We start from the raw sequence: 24,216 nt of genomic DNA on the forward strand, positions 1-24,216 counted from the left end.
TTATTTTTATGTACATGTTGTGTGCTCTCTGACCGTTTCATTCACTACTGTCCAGGCTTGTAAACATACAACGAATTTCTAATATTTTCTCATTAGGGAAATATATAAAATATGTGAAAGAAGAATTATGATTATTCCCAGTAACTGATTAGAACAATTGTTGTACCGTCACTCGCTTTTGTTAACTGACAGACTGGATAACCAATTACAGTGTAGAGTTTTCTGATCAGCCAATAGTCGTATGGGGAGTGGCGTCCTGCTTTCGGATGACCCAATGGGAGAAACGAGGAGGCGGCGTTTGGTGACCCTAGCTAAACATATTCGCCCACTGCTGTGTCCGTTGCTCCTGGTTTGCTAACGGCTACAGTAGCTAGCTTTATATGTATTTTTTAAAAATCCGTCAACAACAATAACATATCATCAAAATTATGGAAGGCCGTGGCTACAGTTCAGGTATGTATCAAAAATATTCCAATGGGTTTATATTTTCACTAGGTTATTCATGTTCACGATGTTATATTATTAACGTCAGCTGGCTAGCTAGCTAATTACTTACAAGCTAACGTTAGCTAGCCATTCAAGGTGGCTAGCAAGCTAAAATAGTAACGTTATTTTGTACGTTATACATTGTCATTTTACAGAACCGGTAATGCATGTAATACGTAGCTAGCTGTGGTTTATATAGAAAGATAACGCCACAGTCTTGGTGTGTAATCTCATTAAAATGGAGTCCGTCTGCCACGACTTGAACTCACAATAGCGTGAAGAAAATGGCCGCCATATGCCGTTTTTCTACATTCCCCCTCCAGAGAATACGTTCCCCACAGCCCTTCACGTGTATGTAACTAACATTAACGTACTAACTAGCTATGATTGCCAGGTAAGTTAGCGGGATAACTAGTTTCTTTGTTGTCAAACGTTCACCCGTGTGAATTCATTAACTAGCTATGCCACGCGTGTGTACGTTATTCTGATATGCCACATTGCGTTATACAACCCGTCTTGGAGTGCTTGTAGATAACCCTTTAATTTGAAACCTCTCTTTAATCTGTTAGGAGGATACTCGAGCTGGGGAGGAGGGTCGGGGAGCCGAGGTAAGAGAGAGAGAGAACGTACTGAACCTGTTAACACCAGTCTGGAACATTACATATCTGAATTGCCCAAGACTATGTGCCAGCGGTTTTAGTTGAATAAACAGTAACACTTTACACCACAGAATGTTAGCTGGCACCTTGCTTGGGGAGGACAGGCTCACGGTAATGGCTAGAGTGGAATTAGTGGAATTTATCAAACACATCGTTTCCAGGTGTGATGCCATTCCTTTCGCTCTGTTCCTGGACATTGTGTGCCGTCCTCCCCTCAGCAGCCTCCTGTGCTTTAAACATAATTGATTGTGTTGACTTATCATATTTACAAAATGCAGTTTGCCAAAGGCGCCCATATCAAAATTATTGGAATTTAAACGAGGTAGCCTATGATTTGGCTCATGTTTTATTCAGGTTGCTAGCTAGCTACACCTCCCCTGCCTGTAAACTGTGTGATCCTCACCTTAAAATCATCTCTGCTCTCCCCCGAGGCTCAGACAACTATGACCCATATGGAGGGGGCTACAAGGACTCCATGTCAGGGATGGGGGGCTACGGAGGGGGGCACAAGAGGGTCTCTCTGGGAGCTCTCTGTTGTCGACGGGGACCAGTGCAGATGCTGTCATCGCTAAGATCAACCAACGCCTTGACATGCTGACCCAGCTGGAGGGAGGCATGAAGGGTGGGGGGCGCAGCGACAGGTAACACACACAGATCTCTAGCTGACATGCACAAACTTTTTTTCCCTGGCTGGTAAAGGTGTCCACATGCTCCTCAGTCCAAAGTGTCCGGAACAGCTCGTGCATATATCATGACGACATTGTGAAATTTTTGTGGTCTTCTGTACATTTCCCCCTGGGTTGTTCTGTCAAACAGTATCGATTCTTCAGGAAAGTCTTTGTCATTCAACGAGAGATGATGATTGGTTTTCAAGCCAATACTTTAATTGAGAAATACTGCACAAGACATCTTAGTTATGTGTAAAATTGACTATGATCTCCTCTGCAAAAAAAACCGTAAACATTTGATATTCCATGAGTTATTAGATTAACTCTTGACTATTTTGAGGGAGTGTATACTGGCTATGGCGCCTCAAAATGGACAGACTATTGCTGCATTTCTCATATTTCAAGCGAAGGTCTTTTAACTTCTTAAGCTTCCCCCCTACTTTTTCTGAAATTCTGTTAAAAATCGCGCAACATTTTGGCGTCCTGCTACTCAGGCCAGGAATATAGTATATGCATATGATTAGTATGTGTGGATAGAAAACACTCAGACGTTTCCAAAACTGTTTAAATCACGGCTGTGACTATAACAGAACGTCTGTTTCATCGAAAAGCGCAGGAAAATCTGATCACTGGAGATGGAAAAAAGTATCCATGCGCCACTCCCATGAATTGTTAAAGGTGAACCGTAATATATTTGGCCAAGCTTGCAGTACCTACAGCTACCACAGGATCTATAGAGTCTCCTCATTTGAATCTGAATTGATTCTTGGTAGATCCGCCCAAAGGGAACCGATTCTCTCCGACCACCGACCCGAGGCATTGTCTGCCTTTTTCTCCGGACATTTTTCCACACGGCAGGCTATCGAATTTACATCGCCTCCTGATGATTTTTATAGCTTATTAACGTGTAGTTATACCTAAAGTTGCATTAGAAAGGTATTTGAAGTGTTTTGTAAAAGTTTATCGTCGAATTTTTAACTTTTAAAAATGACGTTACGTTATGAAACGCTCTTTTTTTCCGTTTTCCACACAGTCTTCATAGATCGATATCTAGGCTATATATGGACCGATTTAATCCAAAAAAGACCCAGTATTGATTATGGGACATCAAGGTGTGCAAAGAAAGAAGATGGTCAAAGGTAATTAATGTTTTATATTTTATTGTGCGGTTTGTGTAGCGCCGACTATGCTAATTCTTTTGTTTACATGCCCTACGGGTCTTTTGGGGTGTTGCATGCTATCAGATAATAGCTTCTCATGCTTTCGCCGAAAAGCATTTTAAAAATCTGAAACGGTGGCTAGATTCACAATGACTGTAGCTTTATTTTAATACCAAACATGTGTATTTTAATGAACGTTTGCGTTTTAACTAATACCATTAGCATATAGCGTCGCGCATGTGCATTTCTAGAGCTCTAGGTGAGACGTCTGCGTCTCAAGTAAGCTCAAGAGGTTAAGGGAGTATGCGACCACACTCGTTCAGTTCGCCTAGCCGACTATTATAGCTAGCACCAGCCGAACTGAAGCAAGCTAACACCTTAACTCTCCCCTGTTTTCGACTCGCCACACTCGCCTAGCCGACTATTATAGCTAGCACCAGCCGAACTGAAGCAAGCTAACACCTTAACTCTCCCCTGGTTTCGGCTCGCCTAGCCGACTATTATAGCTAGCACCAGCCGAACTGAAGCAAGCTAACACCTTAACTCTCCCCTGGTTTCGACTCGCCACACTCGCCTAGCCGACTATTATAGCTAACACCAGCTGACCTGAAGCAAGCTAACACCTTAACCCTCCCCTGGTTTCGACTCGCCACACACACACGTCTTTGCACTCAAGATCAATCACGCACCTTCACACAGTTGTGTAGTCTGCCTTTCCACCACTATACATACACTCTATCATCTGACCTGCACCTCTCCTGTGTTTTCCACACATCTGCAGCTAGCTGTTTTCCATATCAATCCTCCTTTCTATTCACACCTCAATCACCTCACAATGCTGCCACACCCTCTCTCTTCCTGCTTTAACCTCTCTGGGATATGTGGGATGCCAGCGTCCCACCTGGCCAACACCCAGTGACAATGCAGAGCGCCAAATTCAAATAAATTACTATAAAAATGTAACTTTCATGAAATCACACATGTAATACACCAAATTAAAGCTACACTTGTTGTGAATTCAGCCAGCGTGTCAGATTTCAAAAAGGCTTTACGGCGAACGCAAACTAAGCTATTATCTGAGGACAGCACCCCAGCAAACATACACAGACGATCATATTTCAACCCTTACAGGCGCGATACAAAACGCCGAAATAAAGATATAATTCATGCCGTACCTTTGACGGGCTTCTTCTGTTGGCACTCCAATATGTCCCATAAACATCACAAATGGTCCTTTTGTTCTATTCATTCCGTCGATATATATCCAAAATATCAATTTATTTGGCGCATTTGATCCAGAAAAGCACTGGTTCCATCTCGCACAGCATGACTACAAAATGTCTCATAAGTTACCTGTAAGCTTTGTCCAAACATTTCAAACTACTTTCCTAAAACAACTTTAGGTAAAATTTAAAACGGGATTAACTGTGTTCAATACCGGAGGAAAACAAAGTGGAGCCTCTAACAAAGAGTACACCTCTCTCTAGCCTCGCTCTGAACAGTGCTGCTTCTTCATTTCTCAAAGGAAAAACCTCAACCAATTTCTAAAGACTGTTGACATCTAGTGGAAGCGATAGGAACTGCAAGAAAGTCCCTTTACAAATCTGGATTACCAATGAAAATCCATTGAAAAGAGTGACACCCCCCCCCAAAAAAAAAAAAATCTGAATGGTTTGTCCTTGGGGTTTCACCTGCCAAATAAGTTCTGTTGGACTCACAGACATGATTCAAACAGTTTTTGAAGTTTGAGTGTTTTCTATCCAAATCTACTAATAATATGCAATCCATCTTAGCTTCTGTACCTGAGTAGCAGGCAGTTTACTTTGGACACGCTTTTCATCCAGACATGAAAATACTGCCACCTATCCTAGAGAAGTTAATCACCTCACAATGCTGCTCCACAGCCTTTCTCTCCCTGCTTTAATCACCTCACAATGCTGCTGCCACAGCCTTTCTCTCCCTGCTTTAATCACCTCACAATGCTGCTCCACAGCCTTTCTCTCCCTGCTTTAATCACCTCACAATGCTGCTGCCATAGCCTCTCTCTCCCTGCTTCAATCACCTCACAATGCTGCTCCACAGCCTCTCCCTGTAATCACTACATGCCACCCACATATTTCCTGTCCCGCCCTCCTTAGCTAGCCCCTCCCCCTGGACATGAGTAGGATGTAACGGTAAGGGTTACAGGGTAAATATCCAATGTATTTCGGTTGGGGAAACGTTTTGATTTAAAGGGTAAACTCATAAGGTTGGTTTTGTTGAATTGGGAACCATTTTTTTTCCCCCCATGGGGATTTTCAGACCTCAAGGATACGTATTGCTTCAATTTGCTGAAACATAACATGTTAAGGATAAGTAGTCTATTTCTCCAATTCCAGTCCGTTAGTTTGGGTAACACAAGTAGGTTTAGTCTAAACCAGAAAGTAGCTAGCTGTAGTTAGGGGGTTTTAACTGTTGTTGAAGTAATGATGGTAACTATCCAGGTGAGCCTCTACCTGGCTCCTCCCACCAGAACTAGAGATATGAGCCTCTACCTGGCTCCTCCCACCAGAACTAGAGATATGAGCCTCTACCTGGCTCCTCCCACCCAGAACTAGAGAGATGAGCCTCACCCTGGCTCCTCCCACTCAGTATGTTGTCCTGGGTGTAGTTGGTTTGTCTTCATTATACTGTCATGCTTATGGATTCCCATTCATATACCCAGGTAGATCCCTCACCACCACAGTCACAGTTCCCAGACACAGGGAAGTCAGCAGCAGGTCGTTATAGTTCTACCCCCCCGTGTCATGGAGGTAGAAGTGCAGCACCCACAGATCCCCCAAATGCACTCCCCCTGTCTGATCTATCTGACTCAGAACAGACAAATACACCAACATGTCCACCTCATCCTGACTCTCTGTGTCTGAGCGGGAGGTTGCTCGAGGGGGGAGGAGGGAGAGAACGAATGCCGGTGACAACAACCAAGGTCATATTTTGGCTGAGGCCCCACCCTGTAAATGCACAAGGAACACCAACTAAATGCCCCCCCCCCTGTATTGTGGTACAGTCTAATCACCCCCACATGCAATTTGCCACATGGAACAGTCTTGTTTCTATAAGGCTGCTCTTGTCTGTCTCTCTGTGACCCATGAACCAACCCTGATATTCTGTACAGCTCCAGCTCTGTCCCCACCTCCACCCCACACGGTGAGACTTCATCTTGACTAGAAAGGGAGTAAACCCCCTCCCCCACTACTGGGGTACCAACCAACCCCCCCTTTGACCTCAGAGAGAAGGGTGGGGTGGATGAGAAATGGGGAATGCTCAAATGTGTGTAAACCAAATGTTGACAGAGAAAAGCCTTCCTGCCATGAATGCCTACATCAAGACTCAGCAGCGTTGGGATTGGCAGAAACATTCTGCATCATTATGACATCACTAATGTGGCTCATCATCTTGGGGGGAAACATGTCATAGAGAGAGAGGAGTAAAAGGAGGGGAAGAGAGATTCCCTCCCTCACTCTCTGCTCGTTCTACCACTCCCTCCCTCCCCCTTTTCGCAGGTTTGACCAATACGAGTCCTTCGACTCGCGGGGCCCCTCCTCCCTCCCCTCCCGGGATCTCTACAGATCCGGTAGCTATGGTTACGGCGATGGCCGAGGGGACATGACCCAAAGAGCTTCAGGCTTCGGAGGAGGTGGTGGTCTAGGCTCAGGCTTTGACAGCTCCTCCTCCTACGGAGCTGCTAAGATGCAGCGGCAGAACATGAGAGACTCCTTCTCCAGTGGCCAAGGAGGAGGAAGCTGGGCCGGAGCAGGCCAGCGCTCCCCGAGAAGGGGGGGAGGCCGCGGAGGGTTTGGAGGCCGCAGATCCGACCCCACTCCCATGGGTGGAGGTGGTGGTAGGATGGGTGGAAGAGGAGGAGGCCGGGAGGTGGCGGTCACTCCCCTGGGGGTAGGGGCAAGCTCCCATCCTCCTGGGTCACCGCATGCCCCCAGACCGGGGCCTTCCACCAGTCCGCTCAACAGGGCCGGGTCCCTGGGCACCAGGACTTCCCAGGGCGCCACTTTGGAGGGGGCCCCCAGGGAGGCCACCAGCGCGGGCGCAAGAGGCCCCTCAACCGAGTAAGTACCCTACCGTACTGCCCGCCAGTCTGCCAGCCCCACAGCAGGGCATGATGACCTACCTACCAACCCCCCCCCACCCCTGTTCATCAACCCCCGTACCCCCTAAACGCTCCCCTACCCTGCCTACAGTGCTAAGGGACTGGGGAGGCGTGGATATAATTGACATGACAACTACCCCCCCCCCAAACTCATAGTTTGGTCATCATACTATCGCCCCCAGTCCCTATTCAATATAGCCACAAATGCCTCTTTGATTGAACCGAACTGTCCCCCTGTTCCCATTGAAAGGAAACTGCCCTGCTCCAAGAAATAGTGGCCCCTACCAACACCACCCAGCAGAGATCTGGACCAAACTCCATTATAATGTCCGTTCTCTGGGTTTTATTTTCTGTTTTTATTTTGCCTGGTTCTGCCCCTGATGGAGGCCTTATGGTAATAGTGGAGATATGTCAGGGAGTCCACTGAAAGTTCCTTTTGAGAATCTATTGGAAAGTTCCTTTTGAGAATCTATTGGAAAGTTCCTTTTGAGAATCTATTGGAAAGTTCCGTTTGAGAATCTATTGAAAAGTTCCTTTTGAGAATCTATTGAAAAGTCTATTATAGTAATGGTGAAGGGATCCAAGTTAAAGATGGAAAAAAAGTTTTATTAGTCCACTGATAGTCCCAAAATGTTTTGCATGTCAGCAATCATGTTTTCAAGATATTTGACTTTGAAGAAGCAGTGTCACTGGCCACGTCACCAACGTGATGATGATATCCCCCAGCAGCAGCAGCAGCCTGGTGGTGGTCAGCGTGACGGTCAGAAGAAGAGAAAACAGACTCTGACCGCAGCAGATGAACCAGAGTCCAAGATGAACAAGACAGAGAGCGCAGGTGGAGAGACCGCTGAAGGTACCACACACAGAACAGATGACAATGTCCACACACAGTAACTACCCCTATGCACTGTCTGACCTGACTGTCTGTCTGTCTCTCTGACAGAACCAGCAGAGAACAACGGTGAAGAAAATGAGGTGAGGAGCTGCTGTGACTTAACCAACACATCTGTGTGACCATGTGTGTGTGTGTCTGTGTCAGTACTCATTTCGTTTCTCTCCTCTCCAGGCAACCAAAGCCCCAGCTGATGGAGAGAAAGGTAAGATGGATTCATCTCCTCTGTTATTAGACCTCCTACTATCCTCTCTTCATCAACTGGCCCTTGTTCTCCTCCTCTCTTCATCTACTGGCCCCTGTTCTCCTCCTCTCTTCATCTACTGGCCCCTGTTCTCCTCCTCTTCCTCCTCTCTTCATCTACTGGCCCCTGTTCTCCTCCTCTCTTCATCTACTGGCCCCTGTTCTCCTCCTCACAAAACAACTATCAATTGTCTCCATGAACTTGCCCAGTGATTTTAAAGTAATGCTAATTAGTGGACATTTAGGAAACATTGTAATGAGATGGGACAATGGCCTGCTACGGTGCGTTTCCAGGGAACTGTGTTGTCATAGAAACAAACAACACATTCCCAACTAGTGTCTTGGAGGTGTTTCCATGGTCTATTTAGTCTGCCCTCCCACCTATCTGTTTCATGTCTCAGGTGGGAGGGCAGACAGGCCACCTGTCTGGTTCATGTCTCAGGTAGCCTGCCTGCCCTCCCACCTGTCTGTTTCATGTCTCAGGTAGCCTGCCTGCCCTCCCACCTATCTGTTTCATGTCTCAGGTGGGAGGGCAGACAGGCCACCTGTCTGGTTCATGTCTCAGGTAGCCTGCCTGCCCTCCCACCTGTCTGTTTCATGTCTCAGGTAGCCTGCCTGCCCTCCCACCTATCTGTTTCATGTCTCAGGTAGCCTGTCTGTTTCATGTCTCAGGTAGCCTGCCTGCCCTCCCACCTGTCTGTTTCATGTCTCAGGCCGCCTGTCTGTTTCATGTCTCAGGTGGGAGGGCAGACAGGCCACCTGTCTGTTTCATGTCTCAGGTGGGAGGGCAGACAGGCCACCTGTCTGTTTCATGTCTCAGGTAGCCTGCCTGCCCTCCCACCTGTCTGTTTCATGTCTCAGGTAGCCTGCCTGCCCTCCCACCTATCTGTTTCATGTCTCAGGTGGGAGGGCAGACAGGCCACCTGTCTGTTTCATGTCTCAGGTGGGAGGGCAGACAGGCCACCTGTCTGTTTCATGTCTCAGGTGGGAGGGCAGACAGGCCACCTGTCTGTTTCATGTCTCAGGTGGGAGGGCAGACAGGCCACCTGTCTGTTTCATGTCTCAGGTGGGAGGGCAGACAGGCCACCTGTCTGTTTCATGTCTCAGGTGGGAGGGCAGACAGGCCACCTGTCTGTTTCATGTCTCAGGTGGGAGGGCAGACAGGCCACCTGTCTGTTTCATGTCTCAGGTGGGAGGGCAGACAGGCCACCTGTCTGTTTCATGTCTCAGGTGGCCTGTCTGCCCTCCCTCCTGTCTGTTTCTTGTCTCAGGTGGCCTGTCTGCCCTCCCTCCTGTCTGTTTCTTGTCTCAGGTGGCCTGTCTGCCCTCCCTCCTGTCTGTTTCTTGTCTCAGGTGGCCTGTCTGCCCTCCCTCCTGCCTGTTTCTTGTCTCAGGTGGCCTGTCTGCCCTCCCTCCTGCCTGTTTCTTGTCTCAGGTGGCCTGTCTGCCCTCCCTCCTGCCTGTTTCTTGTCTCAGGTGGCCTGTCTGCCCTCCCTCCTGTCTGTTTCTTGTCTCAGGTGGCCTGTCTGCCCTCCCTCCTGCCTGTTTCTTGTCTCAGGTGGCCTGTCTGCCCTCCCTCCTGCCTGTTTCTTGTCTCAGGTGGCCTGTCTGCCCTCCCTCCTGTCTGTTTCTTGTCTCAGGTGGCCTGTCTGCCCTCCCTCCTGTCTGTTTCTTGTCTCAGGTGGCCTGTCTGCCCTCCCTCCTGCCTGTTTCTTGTCTCAGGTGGCCTGTCTGCCCTCCCTCCTGCCTGTTTCTTGTCTCAGGTGGCCTGTCTGCCCTCCCTCCTGCCTGTTTCTTGTCTCAGGTGGCCTGTCTGCCCTCCCTCCTGCCTGTTTCTTGTCTCAGGTGGCCTGTCTGCCCTCCCTCCTGTCTGTTTCTTGTCTCAGGTGGCCTGTCTGCCCTCCCTCCTGCCTGTTTCTTGTCTCAGGTGGCCTGTCTGCCCTCCCTCCTGCCTGTTTCTTGTCTCAGGTGGCCTGTCTGCCCTCCCTCCTGTCTGTTTCTTGTCTCAGGTGGCCTGTCTGCCCTCCCTCCTGTCTGTTTCTTGTCTCAGGTGGCCTGTCTGCCCTCCCTCCTGTCTGTTTCTTGTCTCAGGTGGCCTGTCTGCCCTCCCTCCTGTCTGTTTCTTGTCTCAGGTGGCCTGTCTGCCCTCCCTCCTGTCTGTTTCTTGTCTCAGGTGGCCTGTCTGCCCTCCCTCCTGCCTGTTTCTTGTCTCAGGTGGCCTGTCTGCCCTCCCTCCTGTCTGTTTCTTGTCTCAGGTGGCCTGTCTGCCCTCCCTCCTGTCTGTTTCTTGTCTCAGGTGGCCTGCGAAAGCCAGCATGGACAGAATGCAATAATTCTCATATGCCAAAGTGTCGCCATGGTGAAACTTGCACTCCTGTAGATCTGAAATAATTGGATGGTGAAACAGGAAGGCCAGAGATGCCTCGTCCCTGATTGGCAGATGAGTGGCAACCCTGATTAGAAGCACCTGCTGCTCATTGGTTGTTCCCTACAAATACTGTTTTGAAGATATTTTTTTAACCTACACACTGAAGATGGCTGCAAAAGCAGAAACGTCTGTGTATGCTATCCTTGATGCAGTGAAAATAATAGAAATTTAAAAATTGAAGTAAGCTTGAATTAAGCAAGTGTTTAGAATTAAATGTGGAGTCTAGCTTATAGTTTGTTACGTGATGACATCACATGCCCCTCATACCTTAAAAATTGTACTTGTGGAGAAGTTTGATTTTCCGCTATAAAGAAAGTTGGACGACAGATTGTTGAGCGGAGAACATTTCTCCTAGCTGCCGTTTCTGTATTTAGAATTTTTTTGTTGCCTTTTTGCTTTTGTCAAATGAACCTGGGTCAATGCAAACCTACCGACAGTCTCTCTTTCCTGCTCCTCTTCTTTTATTCAAGCTGGGAGACATTTCATAGCTCTAGATGTAATTTTCAATAGACTGCCCCTCTCGTTGCTTCCCTCCCTTGCCTGCTTCCCGGTCACCTCCTCCCTCTTTCCCTTCCCCTCCAACACGAAAACCTTCTCTCCCTTTCCCTCGCTATTTCCCCGTCTCCCTCTCTTTCCCCGTCTCCCTCTCTTTCCCCGTCTCCCCCTCTTTCCCCGTCTCCCCCTCTTTCCCCGTCTCCCCCTCTTTCCCCGTCTCCCCCTCTTTCCCCGTCTCCCCCTCTTTCCCCGTCTCCCCCTCTTTCCCCGTCTCCCCCTCTTTCCCCGTCTCCCCTCCTTCTCTTTCCCCGTCTCCCCTCCTTCTCTTTCCCCGTCTCCCCCTCTTTCCCCGTCTCTCCATCCGTCTTCCTCTCCAACTGTAACCTCTCCTCTCTCCCCAGTGGTGTCGATGCAGGAGGAGATCTCTCAGATGAAGAAGAAGCTCCAGACAGGGAAACAGACTCCTCCCCAGGACAAGGTCCCCAAAAACAGGAGGAAGAGGGGCGGCTTCCTGGAAAGGTCAGGGGTCACACTAACACCCAAAAGTCAAACCCAGAGGTCAGTTATTACAAAATACATCTCTTAATTTCTCTTCGTCTAATTTTCTTTCTTTTCTGTCTGTCCTTTTACATATCTTCTCCTCTTTCTCAGAGGTCAGCGTTATTATACGGAGTCTTCTTTTCCTAAATACAGTGCCTTCAGAGAGGATTCATACCCCTCGACTTTTTCCACATTCTGTTACAAAGTGGGATTAAAATGGATTTAATTCTCTCTTTTTTGTCCATTACATGTTAGAATAACCTTTTTGTCAACTTGCTTGTTCATCATTGCTAGACAACCATTTTCAGGTCTTGACATAGATTTGAAAGCAGATTTATGTCAAAACTGTGACTCAGGAATATTCAGTCGTCTTGGTAAGCAACTCCAGTGTATATATGGCCTTGTGTTTTATTGTCCTGCTGTAAGGTGATTTCCTCTCCCAGTCTGTTGGAAGCAGACTGAACCAGGTTTCCCTCGAGGATTTTGCCTGTGCTTATCTCCATTCCGTTTCTTTTTATCCAGAAAAATTCCCCAGTCCTTAATACAAGCATACCCATAACATGATGCAGCCACCACTGTGCTGGATATGTCCCAAACAACATTGTATTCAGGACAAAAAGTGAAATGCTTTGCCACAATTTTTATTACTTTAGTGCCTTGTTGCAAACAGGATGCATATTTTTGGAATATTTTAATTCTGTTCAGGCTTCCTTTTCAGTTAGGTTAATATTATGGAGTAACGTTTGTTGATCCATACTCCGTTTCCTCTTAAGTTCTGTGACTGTAAAAGTCACCATTGGCCTTATGGTGAAATCCCTGAGTGGTTTCCTTCCTCTCCAGCAACTGAGTTAGGAAGGACGCCTGTATCTTAGTAGTGACTGGATGTATTGATACACCATCCAAAGTGTAATTTATAACTTCACCATAACATTCAGAGGGATATTCAGCATATGCTTTTTTTCCCTTTTTTTAAAATTGACCAATCGGGGCCCTTTAAGGCATTGGAAAACCTCCCTGGTCTTTGTGGTTTAAATTTACTGTGCGATTGTGTGACCTTACAGATACTCCTGAACTTAATTGTACGTGTGGGGTACAGAGATGAGGTAGTTATTCAAAATCATTTACTGTGCGATTGAGTGACCTTACAGATAATTGTACATGTGGGGAACAGAGACGAGGTCGTCATTCAAAATCATTTACTGTGCAACAGTATTATTACACACAGAGTCCATGCAACTTATTATGTGACTTGTTAAGCACATGTTTACTCCTGAACTTAATTAGGCTTGCCATAACAAAGGGCTTGAATACTTATTGAACCAAGATATTTCAGCTTTCATTTTAAATACATTTGTAAAAATTTCATGAAAGATCATTCCACTATGACATTATGGGGCATTGTGTGCAGCAGGCCAGTGACAATAATAAATGTCATCCGTTTTAAATTCAGGCTGAAACACAATGTGGAACAAGTCAAGTGGTGAAAACTCTCTGAGGGCTCTGTGTGTTCTCAGTGAGGGCAGAATGACCTGTCTACTCTCCTCTTTCCCCTCTGTATGTTCTCAGAGAGGGCAGAAGGACCTGTCTACTCTCCTCTTTCCCCTCTGTATGTTCTCAGAGAGGGCAGAATGACCTGTCTACTCTCCTCTTTCCCCTCTGTATGTTCTCAGAGAGGGCAGAAGGACCTGTCTACTCTCCTCTTTCCCCTCTGTATGTTCTCAGAGAGGGCAGAATGACCTGTCTACTCTCCTCTTTCCCCTCTGTATGTTCTCAGAGGGCAGAATGACCTGTCTACTCTCCTCTTTCCCCTCTGTATGTTCTCAGAGGGCAGAATGACCTGACTCTCCTCTTTCCCCTCTGTATGTTCTCAGAGAGGGCAGAAGGACCTGTCTCCTCTCCTCTTTCCCCTCTGTATGTTCTCAGAGAGGGCAGAAGGACCTGTCTACTCTCCTCTCTGTATGTTCTCAGAGAGGGCAGAATGACCTGTCTACTCTCCTCTCTGTATGTTCTCAGAGAGGGCAGAATGACCTGTCTACTCTCCCCACCCGCTCTCTTTCTTCCCTCCTTCTGTCTCCTCTCATTCCTTCTTTTCCTAAATATTCTCTGAGGGCAGAATGACCTCCTGTAGTCTTTCCTCTGTCTCTGTGAATGGATGGGGGGGGATAATGCATTACTCAACACTAACCACTTAGCCGTAGTTTCACTCACCACACCGTCCAACATATCTGCCTCTGATTGGGCCGGCAGGCTTGTGGTCTGACTGCTGTTCTGTGTGGTCGACAGGGTGACGTTCGCGTGCTCGGTGTGTAAGTTCCGTTCCTTCTACCACGAGGACATGGCAGCTCACCTGGAGAGCAAGTTCCACAAAGATCACTTCAAGTTCCTGTCCAGTCAGCTGTCCAAACCCACCACAGACTTCTTACAGGTAGGTAGACACACACACGCACGTGCGCGCACACACAAAGGCAGACACACACACACGCACTCAAAGGTCCAAACACCACACACACACACACACACACACACACACACACACACACACACACGCAATCAAAGGCGGACACACAGGCAGACACACCCAATCAAAGGTGGACACACACAGGCAGATCCATGCAGATGGGTGCACACAGGCAGATCCATGCAGATGGGTGCACACAGGCAGATCCATGCAGATGGGTGCACACAGGCAGATCCATGCAGATGGGTACACACAGGCAGATCCATGCAGATGGGTACACACAGGCAGATCCATGCAGATGGGTACACACAGGCAGATCCATGCAGATGGGTACACACAGGCAGATCCATGCAGATGGGGGTACACACAGGCAGACCCATGCAGATGGGGGGACACACAGGCAGACCCATGCAGATGGGGGACATTCACTCAATCTTCTGTAAGATTCCCGTGTGTTTTGAGCGCAGCCCCCCCCCTCTTACTGTGTCCCCACCAGGAGTACCTGAACAACAAGTATAAGAAGACGGAGCAGAGGACCAGTCAGATGGAGAACCACTGTGCTGCCATCTGTCAAGTCTACAAGGAACAGGACCTCACCAGGCGTAAGGACAGCAGTGTGTTTGTGGTGTCTACCAGGGTTTCCGTTTGTCGCTAATAGCAGGCTATTGTGACATAATGCATTTGAACTTTCCCACCAATGAAAATACCAGTGAATAAAAACTGATTTAAAGATCAGGCGGCTGTTTGATTTTAAGATCAGGCTGGTTTTAAGATCAGGCGGCTGTTTGTTGCGGCTGGTTTTAAGATCAGGCGGCTGTTTGTTGCTGCTGGTTTTAAGATCAGGCGGCTGTTTGTTGCGGCTGGTTTTAAGATCAGGCGGCTGTTTGTTTGCTGGTTTTAAGATCAGGCGGCTGGATTTTAAGATCAGGCGGCTGTTTGTTTGTTTTAAGATCAGGCGGCTGCTGGTTTTAAGATCAGGCGGCTGTTTTGCGGCTGGTTTTAAGATCAGGCGGCTGTTTGTTGCGGCTGGTTTTAAGATCAGGCGGCTGTTTGTTGCGGCTGGTTTTAAGATCAGGCGGCTGTTTGTTGCTGGTTTTAAGATCAGGCGGCTGTTTGTTGCTGATGGAGTAAAACATGTCCGTTTAAAAAGACCAGTTATTGCGCAACAATCGCAACATCAATCTACTTTGTAATGAGCTGGAGGCCGTATGAATCTTTTGAAAACATGTACTTCATTCTGTGAAATATGTTTTACTACATATTGAGGCATGTCTTACCTCGCTTCAAAGTAGCCAGAATCCAACCAGACGTAGCAGGCAGTTATCTGATAGACTTCCTATTGCCATTGAAACCAGTAGCCCCTTTTCTCCTGTTCTATTGGTTTTCAAATCAACTTTCAGGTTTAAAGTTTGAAGAATTCCCAAGTTTTTAAATTCCCATTTATAACACAACATTCCATGTATTGTCGCATTTGCAGACTAGTGTTTATAGAGCTTACTATTCCTCATGTGGTGATTGGATAGACATCATTTAGCCTAATAGTCGGCCTTAGTGTAGACACAGGCGACTATATTACATTTGTTTTCTCTTTTCTTAGCACAGGAAAACGTTGGCCTTTTTTTCATAAACACATTTCATGCAATTCTACCAGACTTTAGAGACATTAGCAGAGAGAGACTGGAGACATTAGCAGAGAGAGACTGGAGACATTAGCAGAGAGAGACTGGAGACCATAGTAGAACCTTTTTTAATAGGACATTTACATGATAGCCTACTCTGCTGACAAAACGGATCAATAAAAAGCTAATTAGGATATATCATTTTTGGCAATTAAAATGTACTTTAGGGGGGAGCCTCCCCCGAGCCTTATGGACACCCCGCCTATGTATTGTATCATCGGTTACGAGGTAATTACCATCTAAATGTAATTATTATTATTTATTACTGAACCATGGGCGGACGACCTAATCAGATAATGCAACCAATGCATATGGGTCTGGTACATGTCTTTAAATGTTCGGTAGATGAAAACGCTGCCGGTCAAATATCCGGCGCTACGTTTTCCTAAGGGAAACCATGTGTACGCACTGTGTGTGTGTGTGTGTGCTACTCTTCTGTGGAACAGGGTGGATTTGTAAAGGTTTTCTCCTGTGTTTTTCCTCTCTGCTGGTCCAACTGTTTCCCTGTTTCTCCCTCCACTGTAACAGAGTTGGGTATGGAACACTTCATGAAGAAGGTGGAGGCAGCCCACTGTGCAGCCTGTGACCTCTTCATCCCCATGCAGTTCTACGTCATACAGAAACACCTCAAGTCCCCCGACCACAACTTCAACCGCAAGGTCAGTACACTACACAGCTCAGTGTATAGTGACTGATACCAGGTCACTACACATTTCAGTGTATATTGACTGTAGGGGCAGGATGATACCAGGTCACTACACAGCTCAGTTTATATTCACTGTAGGGGCAGGATGAGACCAGGTCACTACACAGCTCAGTGTATATTGACTAGGGGCGGGATGAGACCAGGCCACTATACAATATAAACCTGCTTGGTTGGATACAGAAGATTTGGAGGAACAAGTACTTTTTTATTAAATTTTTTTTGCTCTGCCCTCCCTGACCTTTCCCCCACTGACTCCTGTGTGACCTTTGCTTCCTGCGTGACCCCAGGGTATGATGGAGCAGTCTAAGAGGGCCAGTCTGTCAGTGGCTCGCAGCATCCTCAACCACAAAATCATTGGAAAGAAGCTGGAGAGTTACCTCAAGGTATACAAACGCCTATCTCACACAGAACCCCCACCCCACCTTAGAAACACTGACTCTCTGTGCCTCACGCACTCATTCACTCACAATCTCTCTGACCCTGCCCTTCCTCTCTCCTCTCTGCAGGGTGAGAACCCCTTCCTCGGTAACCAGGATGACCAGGACCCGGAGGACTCGATGATTATGGAGGTGTCAGAGGCTGAGCTGACCAATGAGAGCCTGGCGGAGACCACCAAGGAAGAGGCGGGGCCAGAGACAACGCAGGCGGCCACTGGGGCTGATGGGGTAGAGGAGGAGAAGATGGAGGAGGGGGAGTGGCGGTAGCAGATGGAGGGGAGGAAGAGGCGCAAGTAGAGAAGCCAGTGGGAGGAGAGGGGGACACGCAGGGTGAGGAGGAGACGCAGGGTGAGGGGGAGGCTGAGGAGAGCTGGAGCAGGTAGGAGAGGAAGAGGAGGAAGGGTTTGAAGTAGGAGATGAGTTTGGAGAGGAGGATGAGGGAGTGGAAGGAGAGCTGGGAGAGGAAGAGGAGGATGAAGGAGTGGGAGGAGAGGATGAGGGTGTGGCGGTAGAGAAGAAAGATGAGGATGCTGACGTGGTCGTCATAGAGTGACCTTTACCCTCAATGACCCTTTGACCTCCCTCTGGACCAATTAATACAGCGCTCTCTCCCCTGTCCAGCCAATCCCACTCTACCCCTTCCACAAACAGCCAATCAGATTCATTTATACTTACACCCCCTCCATTCAGAACCGATACTCACTAATATACTTCTGATACATCTGTTTTCATATATACTTTCTCTTCTGTGTAAGTAGACTTTTTTTGTTGTGCCTTTGAATCTGTCGGTCTGCGTTGGGATATTTTGACAATGTTTCAGTGGGTAGAGGACCGTGAACTTAGTGTTATTAATATGACACACCCCCTACCTGGTATTACTACTGGACGCACTCCCTGTCCGTCATAGCTAGATTCCTAGGAAGTCTGAGCTGATTGGTTCGTCTCTTATCGACTCCTCCCAAACGTGCAAAACTTATTTGAAATGTATTTGTTGGTGTGTTTAGATTGAAAGGCCTGGCAGGATTTAGTTTTACAGACGGTTGCTGTTGTCATCCATGTTCTTTTTGGACAGATGAGAATAAATGTTTAAAATGTTTCTGTTGGTTTGGTTTCTTTGAGCTGATTTCAGATCTTTGTGCTTTTGACAATTCCATTGCTGTTGTCAAGACACATGACAAAGAATTATAGTCGGCATGATCGCACAAACAGACTGGTTGATGTTCTGGGTTTAGATTAGAATACGGTCAAGGGTCAAATTCTTTCTTTACACACAAAGGCTCAGGACAACCTTAACACGACACTGTAAATCCAATCATTCACATTGGGTGCAGCAGGATGGCATTGGGACAGTAACCCGGAAGGTTGCTGGATCCAATCCCTGAGATGACGAGGTAAAAATCTGTCTTTCTGCTCCTGAGTAAGACAGTTAACCCACTGTACCCCGGGCGCTGAAGACGTTGATTTAAGGCAGCCCCCCCACACCTCTCTGATTCAGATGCAGATGCAGAAGACATATTTGTTGAGTACATTGTTGTTTAACTGACTAGGTATCCCCCTTTCCTTGATCAAAGTAGTATGTTGTTTAACTGACTAGGTATCCCCCTTTCCTTGATCAAAGTAGTATGTTGTTTAACTGACTAGGTATCCCCCTTTCCCTTATCAAAGTAGTATGTTGTTTAACTGACTAGGTATCCCCTTTTGATCAAAGTAGTATGTTGTTTAAACTGACAAAGTAGTATGTTGGTATCCCCCTTTCCCTGATCAAAGTAGTATGTTGTTTAACTGACTAGGTATCCCCTTTCTTGATCAATGTAGTATGTTGATCAAAGTAGTATGTTGTTTAACTGACTAGGTATCCCCCTTTCCCTGATCAAAGTAGTATGTTGTTTAACTGACTAGGTATCCCCCTTTCCCTGATCAAAGTAGTATGTTGTTTAAAGGGGCTTTTGGCAGTTACTACATACATTTTTGGACTTCTAAATGAACGTGTACCCATTAATTCATGAACATCTCTTCTAAATGAACGTGTACCCATTAATTCATGAACATCTCTTCTAAATGCCTCCATGAGCTTTTAGTTCAGTTGTCATACCTTATCAGAATCCAAAATATAAGTTTGTTTTACTCCAATGTTTAAAACTATAATTTTGATATCATGGATGGTCAGTCCTTGCATCCATAGCTCTGTGAATTTGAGTGGTTATATTTCTGCAGTCCCATCCCTTGGCTTTTTACTGAAACAGGAGCAGGCTTTGTTATTTCTGCTACTTTAAGGTCTCGTCTTAATGTAACTCTGCATAATACAATCTTGTTGCCTGTGACGACCATGAATCAAATGAAAGGAAGGAACAAGTGGTCTGTGCATCAGTGAATTTAAATAAATCCATAGATTAGGGCCGAATGAATTTCACATGACTGGGAATACAGATATGCATCTGTTGGTCACAGATACCTTAAAAGAAAGGTAGGGGCGTAGATCAGAAAACCAGTCCGTATCTGGTGTGACTTCCATTTGCCTAATGCAGCGCAACACATCTCCTTCACATAGAGGTGATCAGGCTGTTGATTGTGGCCTTGAGTGTTGTCCCACTCCTCTTCAATGGTTGTGCGAAGTTGCTGGATATTGGCAGGAACTGGAACACGTCGATCCAGAGCATCCCAAACATGCTCAATGGGTGACATGTCTGGTGAGTATGCAGGCCACGGAAGAACTTGAACGTTTTCAGCTTCCGGGAACTGTGAACAGATTCTTGCGACACGAGCCTTGCATTATACTAAAACAGGAGGTGATGGCAGCGGATGAATGCCACGACAATGGACCACAGGATCTTGTCACGGTATCTCTGCATTCAAATTTCCATCGATAAAATGCAATTGTGTTCGTTGTCCATAGCTTATGCCAGCCCATACCATATCCCCACTTCCACCATGGGGTGCTCTTTTTTTTTACAACTTTGACATTAAAAAAGGGAGTTACTTTGTCAGTTGTACAACTGAATGCCTTCAACTGAAATGTGTGGTGTTGTCACAAAACTGCACATTTAGTGGCCTTTTATTGTCCCCAGCACAAGGTACACCGGTGTAATGATCATGCTGTTTAATCAGCTTCTTGATATGCCACATCTGTCAGGTGGATGGATTATCTTGGCAAAGGAGAAATGCTCACTAACAGGGATGTAAACAAATTTGTGCACAAAACCTGAGAGATTTAAGCTTCTTGTGCTTATGGAACATTTCTGGGATCGTTTATTTCAGCTCAGGAAACATAGGACCAACAATTGACATGTTGCGTTTCTATTTTTGTTCAGTGTAGGATCAGACACTGCCTGTCCCTATAATTTTGATCTGAAAGACCTGAACTCAGAGGATTGATACTACCAAAGATTGTCTATTATATTGACAAGATATTTGAGTGACCGCTTTAAAGATGGAAGACAGGTGGGAGAAGTCGAGATCAGGTGGGAAGGGAAAGGGGGATACCTTGTCAATTGCACAACTGAATGCATTCAACCGAAATGTGTCTTCCGCATTTAACCCAACCCCTCTGAATCAGAGATGTGTGGGGACTTGCCTTAATCGACATCCACGTCCCGGGAGTAGTTGTTGAGGGTTAACCGTCTTGCTAATCGGCAGAACGGCTGATTTTTCACCTTGCCGGCTCTGGGATTCGAACCAGGGACATTTTGGTTGCTGGCCAAACCCTATTAGCCAATGTCAGGGCAGAAACATGTGTGAACAACAGTCCATAAAGATAGATAGCAGATTCATCATTGGTATCTGTGCCACTATAGTGTCTGTGAGGGCATGAGCAGCGCCATTGAGGCTATCTCCATTTTGAAGTAGTTATTTTTGTTCTTCATTAGCGGACCGCTCCCAATTCATAGGAATCACCCCCCAGGTGTCTACTTCAAAATGGTGGAAGCCCTCAATGGCAATGCTAAAACGGTTTATATCCATGATGAGTCTTCTATCGCTATGACAACAGGCACAACTCCAATAAAAAAAAATTGCCATGTGGGTCCATATCAGTGCATTCATGAACAATTTAACCATTAACAAACTTCTATTTGATTAAATAAGCCTCACGTAGCAAATGAGAAATGACATGTTTTGTTGACGTAGCAAATGAGCAATGACAAATTCGACACTAATTGACCTCCAAACAAACATTTCTCACTTCGTGGCATTATTTTCGTGTATACATTTTGGGCGGAGTAAACCTCTCACTTCGCCTTTTCCTCTCTGATACTACCATACTTGTGATTAATTGACCACTAGGTGGAGGGCTCACTCCACTATAGGTGGAATTAATTGCGTTTCTTCAAGGTAGAATTTACCATAACATGAGTTTATTATAAGAGTATTAAGAACCTATAGTTTATACGATTGTGATTTATAGAAGGTGAAATTATGCAATTGTTACAATATCTATCACAATAAATTATCCAGTCCATTGACCGTGTGTGGTTACGCGATAATAGGGCAATTAATTGTGATGCTATGTATGGCCATTTATGCAGACCAGTGTATATTGGGAATTTGTCTATAATAATTTTCAGTGTTTGAAGTTATTGCATGGTATTGCATGTTCCGGGAGACAGAGGGGATTCGTTCGTGGAGAGGTGACATTCCTCCGAATGACGTCCTGACGTTCCCCCTACGTCTGACGTCACTGACGTCGAACGGGGCTGTTTGTTCTGGATTCAGGGGTGAGGAAGACCTGCGCGCGCTGACAACCGACAGAAAAAGGTAAATAAACGTGTTTTGGGGTGTCGCTCCACCGATACCGGTAGGGTAAACGAAGGCATTCAATCTCAGGAATCCGATAAAACACTCAGAACCACACTCGGTGCAGTATTTCGGTTGGTGTCAGTGCGCGAGGTGCCTAGCGGTGCATGGACTGTCTTATCACAGGCCTGTCGCCGGTGCGGGCGCACGGGAAGATGAATATTCTCTGTATTTACGTTACCTGATTTGCAGTTTATTGCACATCTTGTGTTTTCGTTCTCTATGCTCCTTGGTGGTACATTAACGGTGTTTTTCAGGGGCATGGGCACTCCCTGTTGTCATTGCGCACGGTAGTTGGGGGACGGTAGCAGGCTAACGTTAGTAGCTAGCTAGGTTGTTTGTTTGTAGCCCCGTAGGCCGTATTCTTGACAGAAGTTACGCCTGGTTTGGGGCGTATTTTACGCTCCGTGGCGCTGAAAGCACGTGAAATACGACGTAGTTTTTTTTCTAGAATAACGTCACAGTCCAAGTTGTATTCTGAAAGGGTGTTTACGTACGGAGCTGTCAGAAAAATGCTGACAGCGATCATGACTAGTTGTTGTATCTCTCGACCAGGGGTCCCAAACTTTTGCAGGTTTTAAGCTTATTTCCTGCAATTCTACACATGTTGTCATGGCGTGCAAATAATATTTTGCAGTTGTAAAGCACATTTCTTGCCATTCTACACATTTTGCCATATCTAATGTGTATTCATGTGATATTTGAGTGACAAAAAAATGACTATGGGCTAAAAGATCTATATTAAAAAAAAACGTTAGCTGACATGAGCTACTTGATCTGGACATTTCTGACAAATTATAAATAGTTCTCTAAGGTCTGTAATGACTAACAGGACAAGAGGAACTGATGATGTACTACCCAATTTAGAGATGACAATTTTCAAGAGTAAGTTTAAAGCTGGACTGAGTTCCTAAAATAAATAAATAACCTGTGGCGACCCCTCCACAGTTGGGGAACCACTGCCCTAGACAACTTAACCTAATCATCTGCTATGCACATTGCATCTCTCGAAATAGTTTTATTTGAATAAAAGGCTGACGTATGTGACAAGAAGCACCATTTTCGATACTCGTTACTCATTGGTTTGGGACCTTATATTCAGGGTGTTTTGACTTTTTTTTGACTCATTTTTCTCACTTCATTATCTAGTCTGATTAATCAGGCTGTAATACACAAGTAATTGGTATAGCTAGACAGCCTTAGACATTTGTGTGAAAGACAAAATGTTCTATGAAATTGCCTTCAAACCTTACTCAACCTGTTGTCTGTGCAGTTTGTCCTTCTGCTGCTTGACATTTGAGACAAAATATCCACAGGAAAGTATTGTTTACCCAACTTATTAGAGAGCCCTTAGGTACCTGGGTTAAGTTAGTTTTATATTGGATATTCAGATTTAAATCTTCCAAAAAATAAAACAAAGGCATGTATTATTCTCCCATCCTACCTTGACTCAGAATATAGCCTTCAATTTTCATTGGCATGGCATGCTTGGTTCAGTAGCTATTGACAAGAGAACTGAATATCCAATGTAAAAATTTTTTTTACCAAAGAACTGAATAACCAATATAAAATTATCTTTACCACGTCACCAACCATATACTGAGCCTAAAAAGTCAGTTAAACAGTCATTTCCTGTGGATATTTTGTCTCAAATTTCGGGCAGCAGAAAGACAACTGCACAGACAAATGGTAGAGTAAGTTTAAATGTAATTCTATTCAATATCCTGAAACATTTACACAGGATTTTTCACACAAATGTCTTAGGCTGTTTATACCAATTAATTGTGTATTACAGCCTGATTAATCAGACTATTGGTTATCTAGCTAGTTAAAACTATTTAAAGTTAATGTTATTTGAGGGTAGAGGCCTATATGGTCTGGAGAAATGTGCGTAGCTAAAATGACCTACTTGCTGTGAGATTGGGTTCCAATGTTTTGACAGTGTTGGGTTCGTTGTCAATTATCGTGTGTGTGTTTTCCTCCAAGAACATAAGCAGTAAAACATCATGCTTTACTCATTCCACGGAGGGCCGAGTGTCTGTGTGTTTTCCTCCAAGAACATAAGCAGTAAAACATCATGCTTTACTCATTCCACGGAGGGCCGAGTGTCTGTGGGTTTTCCTCCAAGAACATAAGCAGTAAAACATCATGCTTTACTCATTCCACGGAGGGCCGAGTGTCTGTGGGTTTTCCTCCAAGAACATAAGCAGTAAAACATCATGCTTTACTCATTCCACGGAGGGCCGAGTGTCTGTGGGTTTTCCTCCAAGAACATAAGCAGTAAAACATCATGCTTTACTCATTCCACGGAGGGCCGAGTGTCTGTGGGTTTTCCTCCAAGAACATAAGCAGTAAAACATCATGCTTTACTCATTCCACGGAGGGCCGAGTGTCTGTGGGTTTTGCTCCTCCTTGTACTTGATTGATGAATTA

At 45.8% G+C, this 24,216-nt stretch overlaps 2 protein-coding genes across 2 annotated transcripts in view; both read left to right on the forward strand.

Moving 5' to 3' along the window:
- Positions 1–306: 306 nt before the first annotated feature.
- On the forward strand, positions 307–18,091 carry akap8l (A kinase (PRKA) anchor protein 8-like). The gene is given in 15 exon segments (XM_042318907.1): positions 307–453; positions 1,056–1,094; positions 1,577–1,648; positions 1,651–1,786; positions 6,516–6,853; positions 6,886–7,076; positions 7,844–7,970; positions 8,061–8,092; positions 8,184–8,214; positions 11,577–11,733; positions 13,999–14,140; positions 14,670–14,775; positions 16,381–16,511; positions 16,846–16,941; positions 17,065–18,091. Coding segments are annotated over 15 exon segments (1,821 nt in total). The 5' UTR covers positions 307–428; the 3' UTR covers positions 17,263–18,091.
- Positions 18,092–21,608: 3,517 nt separating this feature from the next.
- LOC112241306 (bromodomain-containing protein 4-like) overlaps positions 21,609–24,216 on the forward strand; it is a 62,710-nt gene continuing 60,102 nt past the window's right edge. Inside the window, 1 exon segment of the mRNA XM_042318872.1 lies at positions 21,609–21,744. The gene's annotated coding sequence lies outside the window, so the exon portion shown is untranslated.

The sequence above is a fragment of the Oncorhynchus tshawytscha genome, unplaced genomic scaffold (assembly GCF_018296145.1).
Source record: "Oncorhynchus tshawytscha isolate Ot180627B unplaced genomic scaffold, Otsh_v2.0 Un_contig_447_pilon_pilon, whole genome shotgun sequence".
NCBI classification, from domain to species: Eukaryota; Metazoa; Chordata; class Actinopteri; order Salmoniformes; family Salmonidae; genus Oncorhynchus; species Oncorhynchus tshawytscha.